Below are 18,229 nucleotides of genomic sequence, written 5' to 3'. Positions count from 1 at the left end.
ACACACACTCATTCATCAGAATGGTTCAAAGTCTCTACTTCCTGTGATTGGTCCAAAAGTCCAAACCATCCCGAACAGAACCAGGTTCAGTTTGATCCAGACCCAGAACTCCTCTTCTGCTCTGAGGAACCTTTCACACCTGATGTTCAGGTTCAGACTGAACTGAAGAGTCTGAAGCTCTGAGACAAACCAGGTGTGAACGAGTCCTGAAAGTTAATAAACCCTAATGAAACAGTTAGTGTATCCTCCATTAAACAAGTCAAGGATTTCATCTCCTGATATTAATCTTCTGCTCACATCAGCACCTTTGAAATCAAAAGAAATAAAAGTTCACTTCACGTCCGGACGGATCCTGTAAATATCTGTTGGTGGTTTTGGTTTTTACATTTGTTATCGTTGAGCTCACGGTTATGACGACTTAACAAGATTCAACTCCTCATTTCAAACACACACTTCCTTTCAATAGATTTTGTTTCTCCAGTAACGACCTCGTTCATCTATCGAGGTCACAACCTCGGCTTGGTCCTTGTGACCTCATGATGTTTTCATATGAATCACTTTATTGGAGGAGTCTCACAAAACCTTCTGAGTGTCCTGAATGGAGGGGAGTGAGACCCTGATGATGTGAGGGGGGGGGGGGGTTTGACTCCGCTGAGCTCTTGCTCAGGTGTGTAGGAGAGATGATGTGGAGGCTGACCTTCTCCACAGAGGAGCAGCTGATCTGAACAATCATGTCTTTGTTCCGGTGGTATAGAGGGGTGTGTCCGATGACATCATCTGTGGAGCGCTTGGAATGGTGTACAAACTGGAACTGGCTGTTCGGCTCATTATCATTATCGGGGGGGGGGGGTTCATCCCTGGTGTGATTCAATGATTCAAACCTTTCAGCCCAATCATATATTATAAATATATTATATCGGTTTGTTCTTCCGTTCCTCACCTCCCTCTCTTTTCTACACTCACCTTCTTTCAACCCTGATGACATCACAACGGCTCGAAGCACAAAACTGACCAACAACTTTATCACATGACGTCTGTTGTTGTGCACGAATGTAAATGTTGTTGATTTTATAACAGAAGTCGACATCAGGTGGAAGTGGAACAAACGATGAGTCAGGTTTAAATTTACTGTTTATTCTTCTTCACTGTTTAACTTCATTTATAAATAAGCAGAAAGATTTGATAAAGTTATTGATTTAAAACACACACAGATGATATTTATGATCTTTATGTTACAATGTGTCGAAGCTGCAAAAACAGGAGGCAAAAAAAACAAGACAAAGCTTCAGGTGAGAAAAAAGCAGGAACATGTCATCATCCGCCGCAGCCAATCAGCTGCACTCGTTCCCTTTGATGAGGAAGAAGGTTCCAGCAGCAACACCGAGCAGACCGACGCTCAGACCCACTCCGCAAAAAACAGACGGTCCAACACCGGGCTGCGGCACGTTCACATCTGGAGACACAACACAGATGTTATCTCATGTAGTCTGATCCGTTAACTGTGATCAGGGGTTGGTCAGTTATCTCCTTTAATCTTTCTTTAAAGAAACACTTCTTACCCCAGATTTTGGTCAGTGGTTGGTCCAGAGCTGGGTGTGAAACTGTGCAGCTGTAGACGTCTCCCTGCTGAGCGATGAAGTCCAGTCTGGCCGTCTGTCTGAAGGAATGATCTTTGTTGGGATAGGGAACATTGAGACTTGTTCCTTCAGTCACGTTCTCTTCGTTCTTGGTCCAGTAGACGTGAACGGGAGCTGGGTAGAAACCAGTCACATGACAGATCAGGGTGTTTTTCCCTCCGAGCTCCACCTCGTCTTTGATGAAGATCATCGGACTGGAGGGAGGATCTGTAAAGGAACACCACGGTTAGGAATAATCTTCTCACCATTTTAAGTTGGTGTCATATATACAGTAGTTTAGCATCAGGTCATGAAGCAGTTGTGTTTGAAGCAGAATGATCTGAAACAATCGATCCAGAAATAAAACAAAGGTTTGAACGTGACCATTTTAAACTAGTGGCTGGTTACTGGTGACCAGCACCAGTAATAACTTCTACTTACATACAGCTCACACTGGATTTTATTGATTTGTAAACATGGATTATTTTTTTGTTGTATTGACAGAAGTATTTGTTTATTTTTACCATTTTCCAGCTTGAAGTCCTTCAAAGCCTGACGAAGGGTTCCCAAGTTGGCTTTGCAGACTTGTAGATTGGCCACAGCTTGTTGATAAGTGCCTTCGGGGTAGGTTATCTGATCAATGAAACTGGGCTGAGGATAGACTCCTCTGTTATTGATGAAGTCAGCGTACCACATCTCTTCACCATCCAGGTTATATGCGAACTCACCATCAGAGTCTGAACATCCAGTAACCACAAGGTCCTCGTGTAGACCTGAAGACACAAGAGCTGGTTAACTGACTATGAGTGGTTAGTTAACTATGGGTGGTTAGTTAACTGACTCTGAGTGGTTAGTTAACTGACTGTAGTTAGTTGAGAATTTAAAATCCTCCTCCTCACCTACATTAATAATATGGCAGCTTCAAACCTTAAAGAGCTCATTGTACCATGTCACCACATTTGTAGTCAGTTTTACTCTTGTTGAGGTTAAGATCAGAGGATGTCAGAATATAAATTATACTAATAACATTTGATTGATTGTCTGTAGTGTCTGTCTTACCTTCAGCAGAGACACTGAGGACAAAGCAGAGGACAAGGACGTTCATCTTCATGTTCATCAGCAGCTCACTGACACTCACACTGACACTCACACTCACTGACACACAGCTGAGCTCTAACTCAGTGCAGCCAATCACAGCGCAGAGAGGACATGATGTCATCAGTGTCCAGGTAGACTGAGGCAGCCGCTACTCTGGATTCTTTAAACAAACTTTATTGTTCCACATAGAACTTAAATCTTTTCACAATAAATGTTCTCTGTTAAAATCTGAACCTTTCATCACTTCCTCCACAGCTCAGAGTAACTGAGTACATTTACTCAAGTACTATACTCAGCTACACTTGTGACACGTGCACTTCTACTAGATTTTTAACACAAGAAACTCATCACTTATAAAAAATAAAATGTCACTTTGACTTGTGAAGAGTGTTTGTACAGAGTGCAGAGTACTGTAGTACTTCAAATACTGTGGTACTTTAGAGTACTGCAGTAATCTGGGGTACATGGAAGAAGATGGTTGGATGATTGATCGTCATGTGATCAACGATCACGCAGCTCCTGTGACATCATCACTTCTCTAAGAGTTCAGAGTGGGAGGGGGGGGGGTCAGACCACTCTGCTGCCTCTCACACACAAACGTTTGTACTTCTATCTTAGTGAGGACTCTCATTGGCATAATGCAATCCCTAGCCCCTTCCCCCAACTCCGACCTAAACTTAATTCTAACCCTGAAACCAAGTCTTCACCTTCAAACAGTCCTTTGAAGAAGTGAGGACCAGACAAAATGTCCTCACTCTAAGTCTTAAAAGGGTCCTCACAAAGATATAAGTACAGGAACACACACACACAGCCAGTTGGACCACATGATGCCTTCAGGTGTCACTGGGAAACCAGGACTGGATCAGTTCCAAGAGCTGAGTTAATATAAGGACTAAGTTTTCCTGCAGCACCTGAACGCAGCGTCTGTGGAATGTCCCCACATTTACTTTCAGTTCAGCTTCAGCAGCCAATCAGAAAAAGAGCTGCTAGTGAGTCATCAGTTCCCAGGAGCAGCAGTTGGAGGACTGGAGTCCATCAGTCGCTTCAGTGCAGTGAGACAGATGTCCTCCAGCCAGAGGTGCTTGTGACGTCAGAGCTCTGCTCTGATTGGCTGAAGCCTTCAGTGACGTGTCCTACGTTTTTAATCTGAGAATTCCTTCTGCTCCATACGTCCATAACTGTAAAGTGTTCAAATCCAAACCCTATTAGTTTCTGAAAAATGTCTACTATTGGGACACTATCAACTTTACCTCGAAATTAAATGTAAAAATATATATGTGTTCTACATTTAACCACATGTGCATGTTTGTCATGTTTCCATGACAACAGAAAGTTGGTGTAAAATCAGAGCTGAAACGGAGAGAACACGTGAAACTTTATTTACATCATTAAAACACATGAAATGGTTCCACCTGGTGGTGACATGGAGATCAACACCCTAAACCACATCCTGTGAGGGAGTCAGGTGACCTCAGATCACATGATCAAAGCACATTTCAACATGTGTTAGGGTTAACCTTAGCCAGGTACGTCAGGTAGAGGTCACATGATGTCAGGTTCAGGTCACATGAGGTCACATGACAACACATACAGTCATGTGACGTCAGGTGTGACAGTCAGACAGGTGAGCTGGAGAGGCGGAGTCATCCTGGTCATGAAGTCTCTGTCTCCTCGACTGAATCTCCTCATCTCTGAAATAAACACACATCAGCATCACCGGTGTGTGTGTGTGTGTGTGTGTGTGTGTGTGTGTGTGTGTGTGTTACCCTCTGGTCTCTGGTTGTTGTGTTTCCTGCAGGTGAGGGAGAGCGGCCGACACACGACATCACTGCTGCACACGGCCGACAGGAAGTGGAGGAGAGGGTCGTCATCGTCACACACCTGAGAGACAGACAGGTACAGGTGTGTCTGACCGCTGCACTGATCCACCTGCAGCTGCTACATACAGGAAGTGACACTGACCATGCTCCGCCCACGCGGGTACACTCTGATGTGACCTTTGACCCTGAGAGCCCTCTGAAGCCCCTCCCACTGAGAATCAGCCAATCCCAGCAGAGGACGAACCAGAGCGCCTGAGAACCAGACGTGAGCCTCACCTGTCCCGTCGTCAATCACCAATCTGATCAATACATCATCAATGTGATCAATACATATATCCGATATATTAATATGAATACAACAATAGTGACAAATGAGGAATGTATGTATCCGTGTTCTTACTTTGCTTTGGACTGAAAGACCGAGGTGGTCGAACGACACTGAGAACTGGAACAAGACTGGAGAGAGAGAGGTTTGTTTATTTACATCAATAAAACTATAAATGTAACTTAAAAGTCTTTGTTTCTATACAGATACCAAGTCATGAGTTTTGATACTTTTCTTAAAAACAGAGTCTCTATCTGAGTCAATAAAATTAGTTTGTTACCAGTAGTGAGAAGGGAAATCCTGAGTTTGAGCTTCATCACATGAAATGTCAAACTAACAATGTTATTTATGTTCATTATTTCCATGCTCAATAAGATTGTTTTCTTGTTTGTTTATATTTATGCATGTAGGCTATATATAATCAGCTGCTGTTCAGAGCTGCTCTTCACGATGTTGATGTTCTGAGCAGTTCATAGCAGAATAAACAGAGAAAATGATCTTTCAGCAGTTTCAATGTTTATCTGTCACAAACAGAAATGCTTCTGTAGAACACCCTATTCAAAATAAAAGCACTACAGTGTTTCTGTGACTGAATCCATTCATTTGTTTTTAAAAGAGTTTTATTGTGAAATATTTGCAGGAGTGGAAGATGCCAGCTTCATACTGTAAAGTACTGGTAATTATTAGAGTACACAGGACAACTTTTATACAAGGAAATACTGTAGTTATACCAGAAACCTCAGTAAATCTGTAGTTGTATTAAACGTTAAGAACATCAGGTGATGGACAGTAGTTTCTCTCTCTGTCTCTCACTCACACATTAATGGTCATTTTCATTATAAACGCTATAAAACAGCTCTGACAGTAGCAGCTCCACTGTAGAACTGAGGTAAATCAGCAGCTGCTGTGCCCCGGGCATCATTCATAAGTATCAATGAGTAATAGAATTAGGTATTATAACGTTTTTAATGGCTGGGTATCACGATACTTTTGTAGTATTGGTATACTCTGCAACACTAAAATATATATATATATATATATATATATATATATATATATATATATATATATATATATATATATATATATATATATATATATATATATATACACACACACACACACACACACTACCGTTCAAAAGTTTGGGGTCACTTAGAAATGTCCTTATTTTTCAAAGAAAAGCACTGTTTTTTTCAATGAAGATAACATTAAATTCATCAGAAATACACTCTATACATTGTTAATGTGGTAAATGACTATTCTAGGTGGAAACGTCTGGTTTTTAATGAAATCTCTACATAGGTGTATCGAGGCCCATTTCCAGCAACTATCACTCCAGTGTTCTAATGGTACATTGTGTTTGCTAATCGCCTTAGAAGACTAATGGATGATTAGAAAACCCTTGAAAACCCTTGTGCAATGATGTTAGCACAGCTGAAAACAGTTTTGCTGGTGAGAGAAGCTATAGAACTGGCCTTCCTTTGAGCTAGTTGAGTATCTGGAGCATCACATGTGTGGGTTCGATTATACTCTCAAAATGGCCAGAAGAAGAGAACTTTCATGTGAAACTCGCCAGTCTATTCTTGTTCTTAGAAATGAAGGCTATTCCATGCGAGAAATTGCGAAGAAACTGAAAATTTCCTACAACGGTGTGTACTACTCCCTTCAGAGAACAGCACAAACGGGCTCTAACCAGAGTAGAAAGAGAAGTGGGAGGCCCCGGTGCACAACTCAGCAAGAAGACAAGTATATTAGAGTCTCTAGTTTGAGAAATAGACGCCTCACAGGTCCTCAACTGGCAGCTTCTTTAAATGGTACCCGCAAAACGCCAGTGTCAACGTCTACAGTGAAGAGGCGACTCCGGGATGCTGGCCTTCTAGGCAGAGTGGCAAAGAAAAAGCCATATCTGAGACTGGCCAATAAAAAGAAAAGATTGATATGGGCAAAAGAACACAGACATTGGACAGAGGAAGATTGGAAAAAAGTGTTATGGACAGACGAATCAAAGTTTGAGGTGTTTGGATCACACAGAAGAACATTAGTGAGACGCAGAACAGGTGAGAAGATGCTGGAAGAGTGCCTGACGCCATCTGTCTGCATGGTGGAGGTCATGTGATGGTCTGGGGCTGCTTTGGTGCTGGTGAAGTGGGAGATTTGTACAAGGTCAAAGGGATTTTAAATAAGGAAGGCTATCACTCCATTTTGCAACACCATGCCATCCCCTGTGGACAGCGCTTGATTGGAGCCAGTTCCCTCCTACAACAGGACAATGACCCAAAGCACACCTCCACATTATGCAAGAACTATTTAGGGAAGAAGCAGGCAGCTGGTCTGCTGTCTGTAATGGAGTGGCCAGCGCAGTCACCAGATCTCAACCCCATTGAGCTGTTGTGGGAGCAGCTTGACCGTCTGGTACCAAGAAGTGCCCATCAAGCCAATCCAACTTGTGGGAGGGGCTTCAGGAAGCGGGGGGGGGGGTGACATTTCTACAGATTACCTCAACACATTAACAGCTAGAATGCCAAAGGTCTGCAATGCTGTAACTGCTGCAAATGGAGCATTCATTGACGAAAGCAAAGTTTGAAGAACAAAATTAATATTTCAAATAAAAATCATTATTTCTAACCTTGTCAATGTCTTGACTATATTTTCTATTCATTTTGCAACTCATTTGATAAATAAAAGTGTGAGTTTTCATGGAAAACACGAAATTGTCTGGGTGACCCCAAACCTTTGAACGGTAGTGTACACACACACACACACACACACACACACACACACACACACACACACACACACACACACACACACACACACACACACACACACACACACACACACACACACACACACACACACACACACACACACCTGAGAGTAAAGACTCCCACACAGCGAGCAGCTCCATTGCAGCTGCACAAACAGAAAACACACCACGTGACCTTTGACCCGACCCACAGTGCATCTCTGCTCCCCGCTCAGAGCCCATGGACCCAGATGCATGATGGGAGCAGGAGGAAGTGGAGCAGATCTGAAATAAAACGATTAAAAAGACATACGTGGATAACTCGCGTGGTGGAGAACGTAACAGATCAAAACATCAATGGTGTAAATGAGTCGTTACCTGGAATCTCCCAGAGAGACGACACTGACGGAGCTGACAGGTAACATACTGCAGTACACACTTCCTGTCCTGAAACACACACGTTACACAGGTCTGTGTGTGTCGGTGTGTGTATGTGAATGTGTGTACGTGAGTGTGTGTTACCTGGACAACCTCCTCTGGAAAGCAGACAGCCTCAGTGTGTTGCCTGGCAACAGGCCAGGTGGGTAGGGTGTGTGGCTTAAGTCCAGGTACACCTTGAGACTCCTCCCACCTCGGTCACACATGGTGAGACAGACACCTGAACGTTTTCATGAACACACACACACACACACACATAAGTGTCTGGACAACTGTGTTAAACTGTTGTTATTACACACACATAAGTGTGTGTTTTTACCTGTGTTTGTATGTGTGTGTCCACATTCAGACGTCCTGTTGTTCAAACTGATTCTGTCACAGACCAGACCCTGAAAACAAACCAGCTCTGAGCTACACACACACACACACACACACACACACACACACACACACACACACACACATCAGTGCATGTTTATTAAAGCAGCAGCCACAGGGGGCGTCAGTGTTTACCTGCAGTCCAGGACGTCAGAGACAGACAGGACTGTGGGCGAGAGAGCCTGAGGACACAGAGAGAGAGAGAGAGAACAGGCTTTAACTTCTCTTGTGTGTGTGTGTGTGTGTGTGTGTGTGTGCGTGCGTGCGTGCGTTTTACCTGTCTGCAAGTGTGCAGCTGCAGTGGGCGTGTCAGGGTGTGGACCCTCCAATCAGATTGGATCTGTAGGGTGGAGTCAGTGTGCAGCTCCATTTCACACCGCCCAGAAACATCACAACCAATCAGAACACTGGGATCCTGACAGAGAGTTTATCATGTGATGATGTTTTGAATTTAGTCAAAGTGGAAATGTGTTTATTTTAGCAGCTACAGGTGAGTGTACCTGAGCGTTAGCAGCTACAGGTGAGTGTACCTGAGCGTTAGCAGCTACAGGTGAGTGTACCTGAGCGTTAGCACCTACAGGTGAGTGTACCTGAGCGTTAGCAGCTACAGGTGAGTGTACCTGAGCGTTAGCAGCTACAGGTGAGTGTACCTGAGCGTTAGCAGCTACAGGTGAGTGTACCTGAGCGTTAGCAGCTACAGGTGAGAGTACCTGAGCGTTAGCAGCTACAGGTGAGTGTACCTGAGCGTTAGCAGCTACAGGTGAGTTTACTGGAGCGTTAGCAGCTACAGGTGAGTGTACCTGAGCGTTAGCAGCTACAGGTGAGTGTACCTGAGCGTTAGCAGCTACAGGTGAGTGTACCTGAGCGTTAGCAGCTACAGGTGAGTTTACTGGAGCGTTAGCAGCTACAGGTGAGTGTACCTGAGCGTTAGCAGCTACAGGTGAGTGTACCTGAGCGTTAGCACCTACAGGTGAGTGTACCTGAGCGTTAGCAGCTACAGGTGAGTGTACCTGAGCGTTAGCACCTACAGGTGAGTGTACCTGAGCGTTAGCAGCTACAGGTGAGTGTACCTGAGTGTTAGCAGCTACAAGTCTGTAGTAGCATCCAGGCTGAAGGAGAGGGAACCATCTTGCAGACACACCTGAGAACACTAGGACCACCTGCATGTGCACACACACAGATACACACTCACACAAAGGTAACACACTAATCCCAGGTGCATCATGGGACCTACAAACCAAACAGGTGTATTGCTGTCCTTACCTTCTCTTCCTCTCTCTTTGTCTCTCTATCTGTCATTTGGATGTTCTTTGGGTCACGCCCCCAGCTGACCACTGGACCAATCACTGCAACTCGGACTGTGAAGTCCAGTACACATCCCTCCCCCTCATCACCCATATTCCTCCAGGCCAAGCCCCCCTTCTGCTCCACCCTGAACACTATGGAAACACAGGGCCGGGGGGCGCTGCCCACAGGGCCTGTTGCCATGGCAACAGAGGAGGCAGAGTGGGGGACGTCCGGCTTCTCACTCCTCCCCTTCCCTTCTTCTGCTGGCTGTTTCCTGTCAGTGACATCACCTGCTGACGCCATGCCCTTCTGTCTCAGGAGAGTTACCATGGCGACAGATGGACTGAGGATGTGGAGGTGGTCCAGAGAGAACTGAAGATAAACTCTGTCAAACAGAAAAACAGTGTGTGTGTGTCATCGTCAATTATCAACTTAATCTTCTTTATGTATGAAACACGTACTTCTTATTTTAGTCTGCTGTGAAATTCAGTGACAGGTGAGAATTTATTTTATTTAATGTTTTTTTTGTGTGCGTCTGTGTCTCTAACCCACTGATATGTGTTATGATATTATTTATTTAGATCCAGAGGATACAGGGGGGCGGGGGGATTTGTTATGTGAAATAATTCGATATTAATTTGTATACATTGACTTACTTAACTGCAAAAAGTGTGTGTTTGTGTGTGTGTGTGTGTGTGTGTGTGTGTGTGTGTGTGTGTGTGTGTGTACCTGCAGTGTTTCTGTGCGATGAACTGCTCCTGGTCCAGGTGTTGATAGGAGGGGAAATCTGATTGGAGGAATCTCTCCGTCACCATGGTGAACTGATGGACACACACCAGACAACCTGCCACACACACGCATCTATTCAACCTTTGACCTCCGCGCGCGCGGGCGTGTGTGTGTGTGTGTGTGTGTGTGTGTGTGTGTGTGTGTGTGTGTGTGTGTGTGTGTGTGTGTGTGTGTGTGTGTGTGTGTGTGTGTGTGTGTGTGTGTGTGTGTGTGTGTGTGTTGTACCTATCCAAGCAGTGTTGAAAGCCGCCCTCTGACCTCCCTCCTCTTCCTCACTGGTTTCTGTGGCGATACAGGTCACTGCTGCTGTGCCGTCTCGGAGCTGCAGAGTGTGTTTACTTTCAGACATTTGAGATGGAAGCTCCAAAATCCCCACCAGCAGCAGGGGGCGCTGTCTGTCAGAGCACAGAGGGGGCAAGTACTAAAGTTCACATTAATATTGAATATAAACATGTAATAACAGTTTCTTTAACCTTAAGTGAATAAGCTTCTCTGAAATCGATCAAAATGTGATGATCAGTGTTGGATTCATCATTTCAAACAATCGGGATGAGTTAGTTCTCATTCATTTACACGTTCCATCATTGAGACAAGTCAGGTCAAAGGTCACATTTTACCTGAGTGCGTCTCCGAGGTGAAGGTCGTCCCGGGGGTCAGACCTCTGAGTCCAGCAGGACCAGGCCAGAGCAGCATTAATCTCAGAACTGGTCAGACTGGATCCATCAAGAGGCAACAGAGATCTGAGAGACACTGAAGACCAGCAGTCTGACTGAAGAGACAGGACGAGCTCTGAGACACTGACGTACTGAGGGACTGCAGGGTCAACGCTGTACTGTGGAGACACAGAGACACTGAAGAGACACAGGAGACATAGAGACACTGTGGAGACACAGAGACACTGAAGAGACACAGGAGACACAGAGACACTGTGGAGACACAGAGACATTGTAGAGACATACACTATGGAGACACTGTAGAGACACTGTAGTGACATAAAGACTAGGGCTGTGCCATATCATACCGTCCATGATAATACCAGTATTCATTTTTATGTGATTAAAGTGTCATATCGCGATATTAATGATATAGCGACGCAATGACGTATGACGCATTTACGTTCCTTGGTGCGCACAACAACACCACAAGCCAGAACATGACTGAAAGCGAGAGCAGAGTAGCTTCCGGTAACAATTAACCCCCAACCGTGGGAAAAATATACAAGAAAACTGCTAAAGGTGTAAACACAACAAACTTGTTTCACCACTTCTTTATCTCCGGAGAGGAGAGTGAAGGACCCCAGGATTGAGCAAACAGTGCGAGTTGAAAAATAGATTGTGGCTTCCCTTGCTCACAGCTGGAAGCTGCAGCTCCGTGATGCTCAGCTGCAAACAGGCCTAACTCAGCACAAACTGGTCACAGAAAGACAAAGGATGATCCAGCGCTGTTAGAACAAGAAAAGGCCGTCACACAGGTCGACCAGACACCTGGTGCTAACGTCTCAAGAAGAAAAACAGGGAGAATGCCCTTCATTTTGTTTATGCTAATAAATGCTGCTGCCTTCAAGCTGCAATCACAGATAAAACGTTGTTCATTATTTTGTTTCTACATCGTCGTAAATATCGTTACCGCAAATGTCCTTGAAATATCGCGATATAATTTTTAGCCTATAGTGCCCATCCCTAATAAAGACACTGTAGAGACACAGTCGAGACATAGAGACACTGTAGATGTTAATAGGGTTCAGTGAAAGGCAAGAGGTCTCTACCTGAGTCAGAGGACACGTGTGAGACTCGTCCAACATCTCTGAGTAGATGTCTCTCCGTCTTATTCGTCCTCTTTCTCTTCCCCACATTAACTCCATCAGTTTCCAGGACAACACACAAACACACTGCTGCTGCTGTTTCAACACACTGGGAACCAGACTGGACACAGACAGACAGACAGACAGACAGACAGACAGACACAGTTTCAGATCTGTGTTGACGTGATGTAGTTACTGCTCTGTGCCCTCAGGGGGCAGAGCCTCTATAATCATACTCGACCTAACCTCTGACCTCTGTGATGCGTTCAATGACCTCACCTGTGTGAGAGCCGTGAGCTCAGGTGACACGTCCACAGGTACTCGGACACACCCCTGTTTTTCTCCAGCAGTAACCGTGGTAACGCTCCATCACCTGGACAGGTGGTGTCAGGTGGACCACCCCCCACCCTGCTGAAGCTGGTGACCCTGATGCTGGAGCGCAGACATGTGCAAAGCATGCTGGGAAAGAAGTCTGGACAGGGCCTGTACAGGAAATGGACGTTGTGGAGCTACAGGACGACATTCAATCAAACTTTATTAACAGAACATTTGACACAGACGATGTTCACAGGTCATGTGACTGGATCTGTGGATCCCCCATTTACAGTTAGTTACAAATACAGTTACTTACATTAAGAGTTAGTTAAAGCCAGTTACTTAAAGTTAGTCAGTTACTTTGAGTTAGTTACAGCTACAGTTGGTTACAGTTATAGTTACATTTAATTTAATTTTAATGTTACTTACATTTACACTTAGCTACAGTCTGTTATTGTTAGTTACAGTTACATTTAGTTAGTTAGAGTTACAGGACCAATCACAGAGCAGCATGTACTCACCTCTACACAGTCTCCTGCTCTCAGGCTCCTCCTCCGAGTCGGCTGATAGGCCAGGCAGAGACCCACCTTCCTGTCAATCACGTACAGTCCCGCCCCCTCACTCACCACCTCTGTCACTATGCCCTATCAGAGGACAGGGGTGTGGTTAACTACACAGGTAAACTGACATTGTGGCAGCCAATCAGAGCTCAGTGAAGTCTTACCTGGTAACTGATGACTCTGGCCCGTTTCAAACTCCCACCTGATTCTCCCTCAGACTCCGCCTCCTCAGAAACATCATCATCAGCGTGCAACATCATGGAAGGGGGCGTGTCTGACTGGGATTCAGCGTGTGTGTCGTTCACACGTGTGTGTCGTTCAGGTGTGTGTGCTGGTGTGTAGTTTGTGTGTATTTCAGACTGGTCGGTCACACACAGGATGTTGTTTCCTCTCCAGCCTCGTAGGACACACACACGCAACGCTGTCACACACACACTCTGACCGACACACACACACTGAGACCACCACAACCGGCTGCTGTCCTGCAGACAGAGTCAATACAGATCAAGGTTTCAATATCGATCAATGTTTTAATGTCGATACACGAGTCAGTACTGAGTCAAATCGATCAGTTGAGATCTTTCTACCTTTACGAGGACGGACACCGAGTGTCTCTCCTCAGTCAGTGTGAAGCAGAAGAAGGTTGTTCCTGCCACGACCAGCAGAGGGCAGACTGAACCCACTTGTCCACAGACAGACGCTCTCTGACCTCGAACCCTGAGAGACACTTTATTTATATATATATATATGTGTGTATGTGTGTGTGTGTGTGTGTGAGACAGAGACAGACAGCAGCTACCACGGTGACTCAGCTCTAAATCTGTTCGAGCTGTTGAAGAACCCACACGATCAGTTTGGACCAAAAACAAACAAAACAGCTTCAAAAGGCTGAAACACTGTTTCTGCTTTGGTAAAATCCAACTGTGTTTGGGACTTGAAGGATTTTAACTAGTGAGTGTGTTGATTACAGATGTTTCAGAATCATAAGAGTAGTTAACATAGTTTATTTGACGTTTTACTGCTTATTTCACTCATGACGTGTTATAAAAACAACATGGTGGACTTGAACTGGTCTGTTTCGTGAAGTAAGAATCCCTCATGCTCAGAGGTCAGCTGACTTACCTGATGTGCAGTAAGGCTGCAGCCTCTCTGACGCCCACTGCTTTAATAAGCCCCGCCCCTCCTCCGTCAGCAGAAACCAATCCCTGCTCAGGACCAGGAGACAGAAGCACAGGAGAACCAATCACCTCGACGTAACCGCCAGCCTCATCCTGCCCCAAGGCATTGTGGGGGATGTAGTTCCAGTGAGGGAGGAAGACAAGTCGATTCAGCCAGTGAGGAGAGAGAGACAGGAACTGCAGAGGGACAGACAGGTGACGGACAACTTAGAACGACTTCCTGTTTAAATAAAGGTTTAATTTGACAGTGTAGTAAAAACTAGAAAATTCCTCCTGCCGAGAAATTTCGAATGGGTGCCTTGCTTGCTGCCGGCGAAAAGAGAGACTTTTTTTTTTGGAACGAGAGAGACACAGGCTGGCTGCTTTAAGAGAGAGAGACAGACTGTGCCAATTTGAGAGCGAGCGAGAGAGAGAGGCTGGCTGGTTTAAGAGAGAGAGAGAGAGAGAGAGAGAGAGAGGGGGGCTGGTTTAAGAGAGAGAGAGAGAGAGAGAGAGAGAGAGAGGCTGGCTGGTTTAAGAGAGAGAGAGAGAGAGAGAGAGAGAGAGAGAGAGAGAGGCTGGCTGGTTTAAGAGAGAGACAGAGAGAGAGAGAGAGAGAGAGAGGCTGGCTGGTTTAAGAGAGAGAGAGAGAGAGAGAGAGAGAGAGAGGCTGGCTGGTTTAAGAGAGAGAGAGAGAGAGAGAGAGAGAGAGAGAGAGAGAGAGAGAGAGAGAGTCTGGTTTAAGAGAGAGAGAGAGAGAGAGAGAGAGGCTGGCTGGTTTAAGAGAGAGAGAGAGAGAGAGAGAGAGAGAGAGAGAGAGGCTGTTTTAATAGAGAGAGAGAGAGAGAGAGAGAGACTGGCTGGTTTAAGAGAGAGAGAGAGAGAGAGAGAGAGAGAGAGAGAGAGAGAGAGAGAGAGAGAGAGAGAGAGTGTGTGGGAGAGAGAGAGAGAGAGAGAGAGAGAGTGTGGTAGAGGGAGAGAGAGAGAGAGACTTGATCAGTAGGTGGCGCTATCACTAACACTGCATACACACTCATAGGTCTCTTCAGGTCAGGAATCTGATGAAGTGTGTGCAATTTGGGACCGATTGCTCACACTTCATTTTCACACTGACCACTAGGTGGCGCTATAACAATTAGTCAATATTGAAGTTGAGTGCAACTGGACATGTAAGAAAAAATATATATTTTCGCTTCAGTGGGTTTTGAACTCCCGACCAGTGGATCACTGAGTCAGCGTCTCAACCACTGATCCAATCACATTGTTGTTCAAATCATCAGACAAAGAAAAAGTCAATGTTAAGGTTCTGCCCTCACCTGGTTGACCTCCCGACCTCTGAGTCACTGTCCCACTGCTCTACCCACCTCACTACATATAGTGTTGATCAACACCTGTGAAGGAGTTACTATAAAGATCCCACTGTCCCCCTCTGGCCCCTCCCCTCTGGCCCGGCCCCTCCCATCTGGCCCCTCCCCCCTGACCCGGCCCCTCCCCTCTGGTCCCTCCCCTCTGGCCCCTCCCCTCTGGCCCCTCCTCTGCGTGTGTAACTTCACTAACGACCGCACCTGTGAAAGAGAGCGAGGGAGACGTCTGAGGTCTGGAGAACATCGCAAACTAAATGCTCTAATTCAAAATCTATAACTCCTATCTGTGAAATGAAAACCCCGTGAGAATCACAAGACTTTGACGAACAAGCAGATATCTATATTATTGGTTAGAGTCAAAAAATGAGGCCGTGCGAGCAATTTAGAAACGTATTTCTCATTCCAAAAATGTCCAGTGAAAATTAACATTGCACCCAATGGGGCGAATATATGTCTTCACTCTAGCGCTCTCTGCAAACAAATGCTTGTTACTCAAAAACTATAAGTCCTATCTGTAAAATGAAAACATTTTGAGAATCACAAGACTTTAAACAACAACCAGATATATTTTGTATTGGTGAGAGCTAACAAATGGGGCCGTGGGAGCAATTTAGGTTTTATTTTTCAGTTTTGCTCTTTCCAGAAATTTCAGTCAAAATTAACATGAGACTCAATGGGAGTCTGTTTCGGAAATAATTCCTCGATTTTTCGTGGCGGACGGAAGCACAGGTCCGAGAGATTTGAGAGTGACATGTCTGCGAAGGAAAGTTCTTCAACTTCGTTTTTATCCAAAAATCATGTCTGAGAACCTCCATTTGTGGATTTGAGAGCAGTTTTAGTGAAGAAAAAAGGGTCTAAAAACTCTCGCTCTGTGAAAGTCACAGCACACCATTCAACGTAATTCCACAGGTTTCTTTGTAGGTCTCGTGTATGTGCGACAAAACGAAGAATATTAAGTTTCGTGCAACAGTAACAATAGGCATTGCAGGGCGATGCATAGGCACCCATAATAAGAATATACTCGTCGAATAACAATATGCGTTGCGCCCTGCAATGCATTGCGCCTAGTGGTGCAAGGTATAAGGTAATAAAAATTACCTTATATACACTAACTGATCTTCTTTATATATTGATAAGGTTTATTTGTAGTTCATGATTGTCTTCGATCATGATTGTGGACTTTAGTGGCATCCGATGATCGTGGTGGATCACGATCGTGGACTATGATCATAACTAGACTGCTTGATATATAATATTTCTCCTCAGATACTCGACCATTACTGACAATAATCCATCAGTTCATTGACCTTCAGCTACAAAGTGTTTATTCTAATCAAAGCTGTAAATACTCTGATCTCTCTGATGTTCTCTGTTCCACGTGACATCTGTTCACTTGTGTCCGTCCTGGGAGACGGATCCTCACATGTGTCTCTGAGGTTTCTACCTTCTTTACCTGTTAAAGGTTTTAGTAGTTTGACTCTTGTTGAGGGTTAAGGACAGAGGACGTCTCACCTTGTTAAAGACCATGAGACAAACTGGGATTTGTGAATATGGGCTATACAAATAAAATTTGATTGATGGATTTATACTGTGTGTATATATATAATCTTTTCTCAGTTATTTGTCTTTTTATATATTATGGCTGTCATAGTTAACGCATGCGCAGAATTAGCCGCTCCATGTCCCCCCCCCACTCACTCACTCAGAGACACACGCAGTGAGATCACAGCTCGTGCACCTGAAGCAGCCGCTCAGTGACTCTGTAGAAGTGAAACACAGAGTTCCTCTGGTCTCAGCTGCTCAGGGATCAGCTGCTTCAGGATCAGAGCAGAAGCTGGTTTGTACCGAGCTGGAGTTTCTGTGTCCTCCTCCACTCGGCTTCACTGGAACTAATACACACTCATCACTAGTTCTCAGGACCTGATCAGCACAGGAAGTCACTGAGTGTTGGTTTGATTCCAGTTTATCAGACTCATTGAAACATCATGAAAATGACTCGTCAACATGTTCAATCCAACACGAGACGCTCAGTCAGGACTCAGTGTTAGAATGAGCGACACGCAGACACGATCCGACTCCATCGACTCAGAACCAAACACACGACCGGACGTCTGTCACCTGAATCCTCCCAATAAAACATGAACTGTGAACCTGAACCAGTTCATCTTCATCTTCATGAACTGAACTGGGAACTCGTTCTTTTTAAGTGTGAACTGGCTCAACACTGCTTCTGCAGACTGGCTCAGTGTTCTGTCCCTCAAATGTGTATTCTGTTTAGCTATGCAACAGCACCCCCTTGGGGCAGTTCAGGTACATAACTATTGCCAGGGGTCAAGGTGTGAATCTCCCGGAAGTAGTTCAGGGTTAGTTTATTTGCGTTATTTATAGACGTCAGCTCTACACATAAACTGTGTTATTCTTCTGCGGGCTAACGCGTCGTCTGTAAGTATTGTTGTTTACAAATTGTGTCCTTACAACCAGTAGGTTATCTTGCCACATCCTATGTTTGCTCAGAGGCAAAGCAAAGAGACT

General features: G+C 45.0%; 1 protein-coding gene and 1 pseudogene across 1 annotated transcript; both read right to left on the bottom strand.

Annotated features, from left to right (window-relative positions):
- Window positions 1-1,113: 1,113 nt before the first annotated feature.
- On the bottom strand, window positions 1,114-2,789 carry LOC117779236 (annotated as a pseudogene).
- Window positions 2,790-3,532: 743 nt separating this feature from the next.
- On the bottom strand, window positions 3,533-15,435 carry ctc1 (CTS telomere maintenance complex component 1). Its single transcript, XM_034569392.1, has 22 exons — window positions 15,429-15,435; window positions 14,299-14,560; window positions 13,764-13,893; window positions 13,341-13,658; window positions 13,138-13,260; window positions 12,581-12,810; window positions 12,266-12,422; window positions 11,118-11,332; window positions 10,726-10,895; window positions 10,441-10,555; window positions 9,688-10,096; window positions 9,495-9,584; window positions 8,702-8,839; window positions 8,560-8,606; window positions 8,366-8,457; window positions 8,131-8,266; window positions 7,987-8,055; window positions 7,734-7,893; window positions 4,935-4,990; window positions 4,677-4,833; window positions 4,481-4,595; window positions 3,533-4,405 (listed from the first exon to the last, which is right to left on the bottom strand). The coding sequence occupies exons 1-22, from the start codon at window positions 15,433-15,435 to the stop codon at window positions 4,308-4,310; spliced, it is 3,294 nt and encodes a 1,097-aa protein (XP_034425283.1). The 3' UTR covers window positions 3,533-4,307.
- Window positions 15,436-18,229: the final 2,794 nt, after the last annotated feature.

This window comes from Hippoglossus hippoglossus, chromosome 18, assembly GCF_009819705.1.
Source record: "Hippoglossus hippoglossus isolate fHipHip1 chromosome 18, fHipHip1.pri, whole genome shotgun sequence".
NCBI classification, from domain to species: Eukaryota; Metazoa; Chordata; class Actinopteri; order Pleuronectiformes; family Pleuronectidae; genus Hippoglossus; species Hippoglossus hippoglossus.
This window is presented reverse-complemented; position numbering and strand designations above follow the sequence as displayed.